Consider the following 14,507-nt stretch of genomic DNA (forward strand, 5'->3'; position numbering starts at 1 on the left):
CAACAACTAACCATTTCGATTTTGTTCATGTTGCTCCTTGTCGTGATGCTGCAGCTGCTGCTGTTGTCCTATGCTAACTGGTGAATGATGTCCCAGGCCATAAGGGATAGGAGACCCACGCCCATGTGCCTGTAACAGGTTCATATTATATGCCATGGCTGCTTGATGAGTAATGATTCGAGGGTCAACTGCAAACCTACCCTGATACCCCGTCCATGGTACCTACATAATTTAAAGAAAAAAAAAAAAAAAGAAGAGATGCAATCTGTTAGAGTATATAAAAGGAAATAAAGTAACAACATACTGATATTGTATCAGTAATAAGCATTTTTCCATGCATCAGATGACCTGACACACCTTAACACACAACTACAGGTGGTGCTGGGAAGGAAGAGTAATAAGGGCAGGGCTGGTAGCGAGGGGCAAAGGGCAAAGTCTTTGGAGGAGTACCTGGGGCAAAAATTTTTGTACCAAAATCCATTCTTGTTTCAGTGGTTTCAATATTCGGAGAGAAAAGACTGATGGACAAATTGTATTTTAATAAACTTTATATTAATCTCTTCTCTAAATAAATAGAAGTGGCTGGGGTTCAAGACAATAAAAAGCCCTTTCTCCTGGTAGTTAAAAGAGACATTACGCTGTGTCGCAGGGGAGAAACAGAGAGAAGCCTTGAACCTGAGGAATTCTTCACAGTTCCTTTACCACCCAGTGCTGTAATCTGTAACACAGAATGCACAGGCATACCATACCTCTGCACCCACAAGACACTTAGTGAAGTTAACAGGACTACTGGTAGAATCAAGAGACTAGCGTATGTTAAGAATGACAGGGCCAGACCAAACTGCCTATGCTACATGACACATGTATTGCAGCTCATCTTCCTAAATATTTGAAGTAAAATCCACCTCCTGAAAGCATGTAAAGAAGTCAGGAATTTTTACAACAGTTAAAATTTTATTCCTAAAAGGAATGCAAAGGAAGACAGCTCTGGATCAAATGAGTTCAATCTTGCCCTGTAGGGAATTTATTAGAAGGGAGAAAATGTATGAGTAATAGGAGAGTGCAGGGAAAGTAATCATCAACACCCAGGCTGACAAAGCATCCTTTACTGATGACAGCAGACAACCTCCTCATGTTTTTACCTTGGATATGGAAACTGCCTTAAACAAAGCAAAGAGATCATTTTATCTTACATGAACATAAACACATTTTACTTCAGTCCCTACTTGTTTTAAGTATAACAGCTTTCATGCAATTCTTCTTTTAAATAAGTATTTGCCCTTGAAATGTGCACTTTGAACTTTAGCTTTAGGCTACTATTGCATCTGTACAATCTCAAACCATCTCCAACAAGTTTCTTTTCAAAAGCAGCTGTCTCATTAATACCTCAGTCTTCCCACTTAATTATTTAAAAATCCATCCTCAGGGAAGGTGATCTCAAAATACTTTTTTTTCATATACTTCTTTTGATTAGAAACACATAAAAATATATTAACCTTGGAACAATAAGACAGAACTTTTAAAATTATCTTGGTTTGGTATTAATATAATGTAAGCATGGGAAAGATACAGCTGCTAGCCTTCTCATTGCATTTAAATTTATCCATCAAATGCTGATTTCTAGCAAACTAGGAAAAGGGAAAATTCCTTAATCTAGCAAAGAAAACCAATCTATAGCTGCTAGATGATCGAAGACATAGAACTGGAATTAGAGTTCCTACAGCAAGTCCCCTATACAGCATCCATAAGCTAAGTTATAATAGAGGACTCTTAATTATTAAAAAACAAATTAAGTGCCTGCCAACATTTAACACTGTGAATGGAATTAAACACATCTGCATTTGTGGGTTCCATGTCCTTCCCACAGTCTTCAGGAGCCGTGTACAACACATACATGTTACTCCACAACATTGCTTCTGCAGTCTTTGTTCTTTCCTCCCCATTTTCCTCCCAGAGTATGTGGCTGTGAAGGTCAGAAATAAAGCAAAGACTGCTTCTTTAATTTGTGTACATTTTGGTGGAATAGGCTACATTTATATATAGAATTTTGCATTACAAATAAAACTAGAAGACCTGATTAGGGATCTTCATTGTGTTCTCAAATGCCATTAAGGAAAGGGATTGGAGAGGAAACTGGTTCACTATGAGGTCCTGGAAGGGGAAAACATCCCATTATGCTTATTTTTCTTATCACTTCACTTCAGACACCTTGCACTGCAGACATCCAAAGCTGGTAATTTAAACTGTACAAAGCAGATAAACAAGCTCCATCCAAATCGACTATGTCTCTCCAATGATTAAGAACTGAACTAGGCAATTAATTCAGATGCAGGTATCTCAAGTCAGATGAGACAGATTCCACTGGTGTGCCTAAACCTAGAGCTGAGAAAATACACCAAATTACATGAACATGAAATTGCTTTTAGGCTGACTGGAGTAATTTGTGGAAGTAACATTTTTAAGTCCTCATTTTCTGGTGGCCCTCTGCACAGCCACTCCTAAAGCCAGCTAAGCCCACATATTTGAAATGCTGAAAAAGACTGCAAAATATTCATTGATTTTGCCATTCATTTTTGTACATACAATAATTGGGGGCGGGGGGGTGGGGGGGGAAGAAACAGAAAATTAATTCTTACAGGCAAAGGCACAGACATGACCATATTTCCTCCATAGACAGCAGGTACATATAGAATACTTGTCCCAGTGTGTGGATCTATCCTTTGAACAGGACTTGGAGATTTCCCCAGATTGGGGTGAGGTCCCAGAGGAGGAGGGGGAGGAGTATATGCTCGGATAGGATTTCCGATTAGAACAGAAGGATTGGGCTGAACTGAAAAGAAAGGGAAAAAAAAAAAGATATATACATACAAAAAAAGAAGATACATACACAAAAAGAATATAAAGATGACAATCTATTTCTGTTTTTATCCTAATAGCATCTATCTTTATAAAGCATGTGTGCAACTCTTCTAACAGCGTAGGTCTGATACACCGAGAGAAAGCATTAATCAAATCCTCTATCCCCCATTTGAAAAATTTGAAGAGACAGAAGATATGAGTTAAGATACAGAGAAACAGGTAGCTGGTAACTGCATTAATGAAAGAACGTCCCAAACCAATTCAATATGCTAACAGTCAGAGTAGCTGTTAAATACTGCATCAAAAACTAGAATCATCCTCCTTTCTTCGGCAGGGAAGACAAGCTTTAAATTAATGCTTTTTCAAATTAATAATGAAATTAAGCTGTTGCATGCTACCTTGTAAAAGTATTATCAGTAATATCTGAATATATGACAGCACAATTTAAGTTCAAAGTACATCATAAAGCAATGCATGCAATATAGTGTCCTAATTCTTTTTGTGCAAATACACTGGTACAGTATTTTATATTATGTATTTCAAACATAGCCAATTTTAAGAGGCCAACAATTATGCTGCGTTAAGGCTCTAAAGTCAGTGTGCACAACACCTATAAAGGGATAGCCTCGGAAATAACAAATGTCCACTTAACAGCCTATAATGTTTCCCAAATGCACACAAGAAGTGAAAGGCTTTCAAACAGAGACCAGATATGCAATTTATGTCAAATTACTATCAACTTCACTGAAGCCAAATCAGTGTGAGCTCAGAGGAACTCCTTCAATAATAGCAGAGGTACTTACCAATTCCATCAGGTGGGAAATGGTCATTCTGGTTATGATGATGGACCTTGCCCTTTAAAGGGAAAAAACAATAATAGTAATGTTTTGCATTCTTACATCAACCAAAGCTTTTATTTCAAAGTGAACATTATCAGTAAACACAAAATAGACTTTAAAAATATGTTAGCCCTACATTTTATTCTTACACATTCAACCGTCCAGTTCTATCACCTGACTATGAATTCACAAAATTGGACATTAAAAACCACTAATTCAGTTAACCAGTGGGTCATTACCAGTCCCTCTGGGGTTACTCTCTCCCAGGGCCTGTTTTCAGATGCAAGGAGAGTTACAACAGGCTACTCTGAGTTTCCTTTCTCAACATTTTATTTCCTGCTGTCTCACTTTTTTAGGAGTAGCACCTAGTACTAACATAAACCTCAGTATTCCTCTTCTGTGGAAGCACGATTCATTTTCTTCTCCAGGTTTCAGCTCAAGAACCTTGGAGACAAAGTAGCTGCCACCAGTTTTACTCAACTGCTCACCCAGCCTCATTAGACACTGCCTCCCTACCCCATCTCATGTATCTGCTTCTGGGCTTTGCCTGATAGTGACTGCTCCCCCAAAAGTACAATATAGTAGAGCCAAGAATCAGAGTACCCTGGGGAAACTGTTTCTCTTTGGTGAATTGTACATTAGAAGAGGAGGTTAACAGAAATGAGTTATCCCTCCTACATGCTCGTGAGTTTACAGCATAAATGAATTAGTTAATATTCATAAACTCAGAGAGCATATTCAAATGTCGGTATCCTCTTCAGTCTTTTGCAGGATAGGAATACTTTACTTAATCTGGACCTAAGTACATTCACAAATTTAAAATATATCTAAAAACCCTTTGATTCTGCAAAACTTTTCTTGCCCAGGAGATAAGTCTAGGCAGCTTTCCAGCAGTCTGAGCAAATTACTCAGGGTACGAAGACAGGTTGGTTGTCAATGTTGACTCATGCATAAACCAGATTAAAAAACTGGTCTCTGAATTTCTCTCTCATTTTAAAAATTAATTATTGAAAAATAAAATAATAATTTCTTTTCATTGCAAATTACTTAGAAACCTGTTTATTCACTAATGTGAATAAAAATGTGGAGCAGCTACATACCTTAATCACTCATGGTTAGTAGGCATTTCTGTATCTGTTATGCTGTCACTTAGCATCAATCAGAAGTCTAATAAATCTCTGTTCTACCTACCCATACTTGTATTTTATAGGTGCCATATTTTTAAAACTGAAATAGCAAATAATTACACAAATTCTTAAGAATAGCTGTCCTGTTGAACAGGAGCTTCAGCACGTAAGAGTATCGGATTGGTAAATATGCTACTTCTAAATTGGGGAAGGGATGTGCTGGCTTTCTTTTGTCTCTTTCTTTTAATAGTTTTGATGGCTTAATGATTTTATAATAGTCTGTTATCAACTTAACCATTACTGTTTCTCAAAGATTTCCACATGAAGGTTCATTTCCCTACCCATCTACTAAACACCTAAACCTACACTTTAACTGACAGCAATGGAGAGCACTGGAGCAGATACACCCAGTTTCCACTAAAACTTGCTCCACCTTCAGAGTATGAAAATCCACATTACATAACGGCACTTGGAGGAAACTCACTCAGACCAAGATTTAGGTGACTTCAGGCAGTTAACAGCCTTGTCAGTCCTATGATCTCCCTTTGGTCAACAGACAGAAAACAGTATTCTCCAGAGACTTAATCAGACCTGTGGTTCTCACCGACTGTATAAAATGTCGAGGACAACGATGTATCCCAATTAAGTGCCTGAATCCAGGACAAAAAGCTGGAGCATACGCAGTCAGCGGGAGGTAGGCAGAGTTGTAAAATTCAGAGTCTAATTTACTGTACGCTAACTACCCACTGGGAAGCTCCAAGTTCTGAAAGCTTTCCCTTTCTGCATCACCACCTTGAGTAAAGGGTGTGCCTGCGCAACTCCGCTGTTCCTCCCACACTTCCACCATCTGCAGCCGAGCCACAAACCCAGGCCAGGGCAGATACCCTCGCAGACAGGGCTGCCCTGAAGTACAGCAGCCCACAGCTACCCAGTTCCATGTTAGCTGTTTGCTTCTCAGAGACAGGTCAGAAACTTTTTTTCTTCTTTAAAAAATAAACAGCAAAGAGGTTTTTAAAGTCTTTGCATAAATCCAAGAGCAATTCTCCTGAATAACAAGGTGCCTTTTTTACAAAATCACTTTTTACCATGTGTAAAAAACAAGCCCTGAACCACACAGCTGTCCATAAACTCACCACAAAACACTGTATCAGAGGCTGTTCTCATTTTTTTTTTGCTACAAAATACACCACCACTACATTTTTAATGTTTCATCTTTTAATGTTAAATATTGTACTTAATAGGTCTAAAATAAGCAAAACTAACCATCTGCTTTTAAAATTTGAGCAAAGGGAAATGTATCACTTATCACAGCCATTTTCTGTGTGTGCTAGAGTATTACCTGTTCTTTACTTCTGTTACTGCACATGCTAGCTGTCAGTTGTGTTCAGAGGGAACAGATTTTATTATAATATAGATGGTTAAAACACTTCAGATCTTAAGTTGAAAATACAGTGCTGGCAGTTTGTAAGTGTCTCTTCTGATTTCTACAGCACAAGTGTTTAGTTTACTAACAAACTGGAGTAAGAAAAATAAACAGAACAATCTATTCACAAGACTCGCTTCCCTCAACACCCCCCCCTTTTTTGAAAAAATACACTATTCCTGCATTTTCAAATATTTTTCTTTCATATTAAGAAACAAAAAATATTAATAGTGATGTTTATTATTAAAGAAAATGCACTCAAGGCTGAAGCACTCATGAAAAATGAGAGTGCAGCAATAACTTTTTAAAGACAATTATTTTTTTAATTTATGGTCTTCTGTAAGCCTGGTATTTTGACACATGAATAGATGCTTTAAAAATCTGGTGTTTGTTTCAGAAAGTAATGCATCTCAATGAAGAAACCAAATGTTCTCACTTACAAACTCTCTTTTGGGAAGGACTGCCAAAGGGAAAGCTTTCCTTTTTGTACTGTTAAAGTTAAAAAACCTGTCGTAAAAATTTCATTTAAATGATACAGCCTGCAACAAAAATGCAAAGCTATGGCAAATACGTACATTTCTTCCTTCTTGTACAACAGAATTCATCACAAAGCTGACAACCTCTGCATTTTAGTTGCATCTCTAAACACAATTTAATTAAATTATCATTCAAATGATTTTTAAATAAACTACAAAGAACTATTAAAATAGAAGTAATTACTAATATATCACCCCCCAAAAAAGCTCAAAATTTATTGTTATTCTTTATCATCCTAAGGAAGCTATGTTTTTAATCACTTCTTTACCTGCTTCTATAAAAACAGCTGATAAAATTACTGCTGAGTGGTAATTTCATCTCTGCCCTTTTGATGCTAATGAAATCTGGTCTTCTGAAGGACATTATCAGTGAGCTACTCTAGGCAATATACTGTTTTATAACGTATTTTTAATTAAATCAAACAATTATTTTACATAAGTCCCTGATTTTTAAATGTGATTTTTAGATCAAACCAAATCACTTTTGGCTATTATTTTGTTGTTTTCTTATACTCCTTGACACTGTCTATATTAACCTGTTGTTTCTCAGGGTACAATCAGAACATAAGCTGCTTGGGATAGGGATTGCCTCTTGTTCAGAAGGTTTAATTCGGCTTATCTAAATACTAAGGCCAAGATCCATGGCTGAAGTTTGTCAGGGTCACTGCAACAGTCAATGAACATGCCAGAGTGACCCAAGGTATATGTTTTAGTAAGGAAACATGGTTGGACAACCCCAAGCCATACTGCTAAATACTGTATTATAATGCAAGTCTAGAGCTTTTACTTGAAAATGTTGAGGATCCCTCTGGAGTTTGCATTCACATCTGATTGTGCTGATGCAATTTGAAAATAAACAGCTTGTTTTATATAATTGCTCAAAAGGCATTTCTACATTCACTTCCACTTTCTGACAAAATTCATCGTCAGTAAAACTTTACCTTTGGTGGTGACTGCTGCTGTTTGGTGGTATTTGCTGAATGCTGATGCCGAAGAGCTCGGGGGATAAACTCAGGAGCCAGTGGGTTCAACACATAAGTTTTCTTTAACTCCAAAGCTTCCAATTGAGCTTTGATCTGTTCAAATGTGATACCGTGAAGACTTTCATTCTCATGACATAGGGCAATAAACCTTTCCCAAAATTTCCTATGGAAACAATTTTTAGAAACAATAAAAAGGAATAAGACTTGACGGCTGTTGTTAAAATTAAAAACAGATTTAATATAACTGTGTGGTATTTTTATTTTTCATGTATTCTCATTTTACACACCAAGCCATCTATCCTGCAACCTGATCCATGCATCTGAACCCCACAGCATAATGCAAAGTTCCCCGGTCATTTAAAATAGACATATGGGTCTGTCGATATATATCAGATCACAACACTGGGTGTATATCACATTTAATATTCATGTTATGGACAGGTCTAATTTGGATTTTTTTCCTAGAAAACTAAACACAATGCTTAAAATTCTGGAAAGCATGTGATTTATGGAACTTACTAAAGCTCCAAGAGTCACAGGGATTATATAGATTCTCAGTCCTAGAAGATGCCAAAAAGAGTGTATGAATTTAGGCAGATCATTCAATTCCAGTTTCTCAAATAATAAAGTTGAGATATACCCTCAAAACTATTCTTGTGAAACACTTCAGTCACGTGAAGATTAACAAGTCAGAAGTATCTAGAGGGCGTTTGAGATCCTCTGGTGGAAAACAAATAAAACCATAAATTTTACTGTGTGTCAGATATTTTTAACACATACAGAAAAAATTTCAAGCCAGAAAGACAACCATCGGGTGACACGTGACTTTCTCTATGAAAATTCTGTATCCAACTTTTTGGAAGGGTTATTTAAACCATGTAATAAAAGAACATTCCTACCTGCCTTCTGCTTGCTCATGACATGCCTTTCTATTGCTTATTTTAAAAGTCTTTACATTTTTAACATCCACAGCAGGATCTATATAAAAATTTTTTTAATCCTCAAAGGAACTTTTTGGGTGAAGTTACTTAAGCTTAAAAGATATTTAAATAAGGTCTGAAGATGTCACTTCAAAAAGATCCTGATTGAACTGTTCTCTTTCAAAAAAAAAAAATCAAGGGTAATGAAAGTTATTGAAAAGTAGTATTAAAAAGACAATGATCTTAAAAGTGTGCTTGACTCACTGTGGTTCACCCTTCAGTAATAAGGTCTGGCCTATAAGCAAGCACTGTTATTTCCCCAAAATCTGTAAAATGAGAGATTGCTGCACACTAATTTTAACAGCAGTGTCATGTTTTGCTGTGGAGCTGGCTTTGTGGAAAAGAATAAATGTTTCTTGCACAAATACTGTAATGTTACCGATGTATTTAAGAACTCAAATAGTTTTCCCTAGAAGCCCATCTTCTGTTGTGATTTTATAAAGGCAAGAAATGCTCTTTTGACATTCAGGATGCAAGATGGCCTTCTTCCTGCATTTCGCTGTGAGACAAATATATCTTGCAAGGCTTTAAGTGAGGATTAAAACCAAAAATTAAATACTTGACTGGGCTGCTTTAATGATGGAACTCCCTCCAATTTATCAAGTCAGTCACCAATCCTACTGACAAGTACCACAAATCCACTGAGACCCATCCACTTTTGCTTAAAATGCCCCAAGCAGCCTCTCTACACACGGAACACTTGTACTGAGGTGCAAGAACAGAGAATAAAATACTGCTGTCTCTGTCTTACAGTGTGCTCTGGAGTTTAAAGGGAGTGTATGCCAAAACAGCCCTGTCTAGTCCAATTGTAACACACAGAAACGTAATGATTACCCTGGGCATACTTCACAAAGCTCTCTACAACTATTATTACAGAGTCTTGACTCATTTTGACAGGTATTAGAATATTTATAAAATTCAAGTACTCTAAACTTTTTTGAGGTCTGTTTTTCCTAACGAAATGTCACTTCTTTCAGACTTCTATACTCCTGTTGTACTAAAAAAGAACTATCTTTCCAGCAGCATGCCTGAGCCCCTCCAGCAATATTTTCAAAGAGTGAATGTTCAATTATTCAGTGAAACAAGACAATGGTGTACTAAAGGGAAAGCTTGAGATACATCTTAATAAAGATCCAGTGCTCCTTGTTTCTTAATTATCTTTTTGGTTTATAGTTTTGAACAGCTATACATATATAAACAACTGCTGGTCTTCGAAAGGCAAACTCCGTCCCTAACTGCCAAGAATGTAACTTATGTAGCATGCTGCTAAGCCTATACTTTTATTTTAGTAAGCTTTTGCAGGCCTTATTTCAGATATTTTGAAGGAGCCATACTTGGAGAAACTGCTGAGCTCCCACATGTGAAAACTGGGTCCCCTTTGGGTTTCTAATTTAAAACCTCAGCACTCAGGCCGACATGAAAATTCAAGAGATTATCTTCCTCACTCAGATTTAGAGAGAATAAGACACGTCATTCTCCAACAAAAGCTGTATTTAGACAAATGGTTATCATGGTCCTAGGCGCTTGCTAGCTAACTAAGTATTAACTTAACTCTCTGACTTAGGTAACACACTGGTTGCACATGCTGAACCCAAATGTAGGGAAGAAAAGCAACATTTGTCAACTAAGTAATTTCTGAACAAGCTGTAGGAGAAATCTGTCAGCACAGCATGGCAACCTCTACAGAGAAATCATGTATCTCTGCAGCATAATTTGAGGAACTAGAGACTGCACCAGCAGACTGTAACAAACACTCATCATATGTGGATTGAGTGCTGGGGAGGCACAGAGCTCTTCCTCCTCAGTTAGTTACATAAGCCAGATCATGTCTAAAACAACCAAGCAGGTAATGGGGAAAGTGAAATAAACCTGCAACCATTATTTCTCTTTTAATAAGAAGTTATTAGCAGTTTAGAGCAGATCACTGCATTAATGTGTGGATACTCTTGACATGTGCCCAGGAGGTAAGTGGTTAAAATCAGGTTAAATTTCATAAATGCAGTAAACAAAGGTTTGGGTTTGATTTAGGTTTTTCAATTCTAATCTTTGAAAATCACATCCATTTTCAATACAGTAGAAGAATACTGCTCAGGAAAGTAGAATACAACATAGACATAACTAATATGTATTTTTAGCTTTATTTTAATAAGGTAGTCAGTGCAGTGTTTCCTCTCCTCAAGACATAAGCCTCACGGTTTATCTCTGATCATCTCAATATTTCAGCTCTTCCATAGAAAAAGAAACCTTTGAAGAACAAGAACTTGGTATATCCTCAACATCGGTGTTTACATCTTTTAGTATTTTCCGCATTTCTTCATTTAGGTCTATAAAAAGTAAATTCGCTCAAATCTTAACTAGTTTTTTCCTAGTGTCATGAAGACATATAAAAAACTGAAATAATGGTTTTCAAGTCTTCTATCTTCATATGACTGCCCTAATATTCAACTTTAAAATTACATGACAATTTTTAACTCCAAATGATATGTTACTTTTATTTATATATAAAATTGTAACAGGTATACAAAAAAAAACCCCACAACAAACAAACAAAACCTCAAAACACAAGAAAATAAAATGAAGCATTTTCAATTGTTACTGTCAAGTAAAAATTAGAGCAACTATAAATACAGTAAAAGACAGTATATCAATGACCAGGTGGTAGATAGCTCACACTTTTTCTCTGTACACTGTTATACACGATGACACTGACTCTGGATAAGAAGGTAAAACCAGAACAAAACAAAACCAAAAAAAAGACAAAAAAGCCAGACTTGTCCACCCATAGCTGATAGTAAAATGCTCTGCCTCCCATCTGTAGTGGTTTTCCTCACTGCTATTGAAAAAAAATATATATATATTCCTATCTCTTCTCTGTCAGCAAGACCTCTAATTGGGACAGAGGAGCACTTGCCCAACCGTGTGCTTCCAGCTCCAGAAGAGCTGGTAGGTGGCCTGGCAGGAATTAGTGCTCAGCCTACACAGGGCTGCAGCTGCCTGCTCTGCCCGAGGGGTGAGCTTCAGCAGCACACCGTGGACAAGCTGAAATCAAACCTCCAAATTCAAGCCTCTGCAAGAGTTGGGAACAAAACTAGTGCTTCAACATCTTTATGGTATTTCTCTGGATATAAACATGAAGAATTTCGATTTTGTTATACAGTTATTCTAGGAGTTTAAATATATAGTGTCTTATTTGGCACCTAAAAGAACATCCACCATTTTACTAAATCCATTAGTCATAGACAAACATGTTTCCTAGTATCCTTAGCCCTGATTAACTACGGAACATATATAAGTACCTGCATCTTCCAATGGAACATAAAGCAATGGGATCTCCCACCACAGCTACCAAGGATTGTGCTCTTGTAATGGCAGTGTTGAGAAGTTTGTAGTTAGATAGAAAACCATAATCCAAGTCTTCTGTTGAATCCTCCAGTAACTGCTCTTTCCTTTTAATTGGTGTTTGCTTATGTTTGCATGTATGCCGTGTTCGTACTGTGCTGAGAAACAAAACTCTAAACTGTTTTCCTAAAATGAAACAAAAAACAAATGCCTGAGATAATTGTAGCTATTTTTGCTAGTAACACAATCAGACCGCTGCACTTGCCAGCCAGATATCACACCTAGATATTCCAAAGAACCGATAGCTACCCTTCACAAGAAGAGCTTTATGCAAGGATAATAAGATTTAAAAATTTTAAAAGATGCACTATAAATAGCATATTCTATTACATGAATATTTCCTCTTCAAAAAACTTATTTTTCATCTTGATATTAATCACTCCAGAACTTTCCTAAATGCTAATTATCTTTACAACATGGCCAATGAGCGAATAACAAATCTTGGATTTATTTATTCTATCTTAAAAATGAAAGTTCTTGTTTCATACTTAAAAATTTCTCAAATACACAAACATCTAACATGAAAAAACAGAACACTCCACTCACTGTCACTCAGTTACTTTATTATCTTCCTTTGTTTATTACTGACTAAATGTGCAACCTAGCAACAGGGTATGCCTACACAAAATTCTTGTTATCGGTGTGATTCCAGGAACAAACACCCACATTTGTGGACCCCTTTTTACAGTCTATTCAACAAATGCAAAAAATCAGTAAAACATTCTGAGGCTAAAGCCTTGTTACATTTTTATTTGGAACTCTGTTTTCCCCCTTACAATAAAAATCCATCAGTTTTCACATTTTTCACACAATTTATTTTTAAGTAAGTCTGAACTTAAATTTTGAAAAAAGGTGGATGTCATATCCATGAGTTTATAGCTTTGATATTCAGTGTCAGAATAACATCTAATCAGCATACTTGCCAGTTTCATTTTAATACATTGTTTTTTATGGGATATATCACAGCTCTCCTTTTGTTCTGATCATTTTAAGATTATTTTAGTAAGCCTTACTTAACTTCACCAGTCAATTTTTCACTTCCTTAGCATATCTTTGAGACATGTAACTATTACTTACCCTGAACATTTAGCACTCTCTCTACACTGACATCAGACAGTCTTTTTTTCCGAAGTTCAGCCCGAATTCTGAACACTTGATCAGCGTAAGGTGTTACGACACCTATACTGCCATCATCCAATTTGCCCCAGGCAACAGGCCATTTTCTTCTTAATTCTTCAACACGCTCTACTACTTCAAACACCTTGAAAGAAAGTCAGATTTCTTAAAAGTATGCTCCACTGAAGATCATTATTTGATATGGAAAGAGAATTTGAATTTTAAAGCTCTAAAATATTTACATGACACAGTATTACGTAGCCTTACTGAAGAAGCAATGACATTATTGCATCCTATAGTGATACTCTAAAATACCATGTATTAAAACAATGTATTTACTATATAGTACATTTTTTTTAACCTTGAATAAAAGTTTGCCCACAAAGATGTCACCTTTAAAGTACAAGTTGGGAAATTATATTAATAACCTTAATTTTCATGCTTATGTTCTTACAAAAATGTCACGTGCAGGAGAATCTTTATTATCATATTTTATCAAGTTTCCATAAGTAAAGATACTGCCTAAATAGAGATTATTTTATTTTTATTCTGGATTTTATATGTCATATTAGAGTTTGATAACTCTAGAAAGAGAGTATGTATATCTGAGCACAATCGCTTCCCATTCCAAAGGATACCATCAGGAGTTTCAGATTATTCATCATCTGCTAGTTCCTCTCTATTGGAATACTATTGAGTGTGCTACCTGAGAAGACGAATGAGTAATAAAATCTGAAAACCGCCTCCTGTGAGGAGGTAGGCTTAAAGTAACCTCTTGTCAAAAAGCACCAGGCATAGCAGTTTCTATGTGAACACACTGAACAGATACTGCACTATATAAAGGATTTCTGAGTAACTTTATGGAAGGTTTGTGGTTCCTTTTTTTTTAAAAAAAAAAAAAAAAAAAGATTTATATTCAATGTCACTCAATAAATATTTATCCAGCTATTTAAGGCATGATAATGGATGAATGCAGTTTTTCTACAGCATCACAAATGCAAGCTTGGCCTCTAAATGGAAGCTAGGCAGGTAGCCTTTTATACGAGAACCTAAAGTAATCTTAATCTTTTTCTCTTCCCTATTCATCCAGTTATCTTTGGCTGTGGGAAGGAAGCATTAAAAATAAATTTAATGCTGTTCGCATTAATGTTATCTCTTCTTCAAATAGCTAAGTGGGAGTTCTAGGGACTTTTACGGACATTTCAGGAACATGAAAAGTGATATAAATCACAATGGGTATGTACA

At 36.2% G+C, this 14,507-nt stretch overlaps 1 protein-coding gene across 5 annotated transcripts in view; it reads right to left on the bottom strand.

Moving 5' to 3' along the window:
* HELZ (helicase with zinc finger) overlaps nt 1–14,507 on the bottom strand; it is a 93,047-nt gene that overhangs the window by 13,514 nt on the left and 65,026 nt on the right. For all 5 annotated transcript variants that reach the window (XM_042802536.1, XM_042802534.1, XM_042802535.1 and 2 more), the window contains 6 exons: nt 13,224–13,407; nt 12,044–12,272; nt 7,726–7,930; nt 3,663–3,714; nt 2,637–2,830; nt 12–222 (listed from right to left, as the gene is read on the bottom strand). In XM_042802536.1, the coding sequence (XP_042658470.1) occupies nt 12–222; nt 2,637–2,830; nt 3,663–3,714; nt 7,726–7,930; nt 12,044–12,272; nt 13,224–13,407 (1,075 nt within the window). The remainder of the gene's footprint in view (nt 1–11; nt 223–2,636; nt 2,831–3,662; nt 3,715–7,725; nt 7,931–12,043; nt 12,273–13,223; nt 13,408–14,507) is intronic.

This window comes from Tyto alba, unplaced genomic scaffold (assembly GCF_018691265.1).
Source record: "Tyto alba isolate M040663 unplaced genomic scaffold, T.alba_DEE_v4.0 Super-Scaffold_39, whole genome shotgun sequence".
Classification (NCBI taxonomy): Eukaryota; Metazoa; Chordata; class Aves; order Strigiformes; family Tytonidae; genus Tyto; species Tyto alba.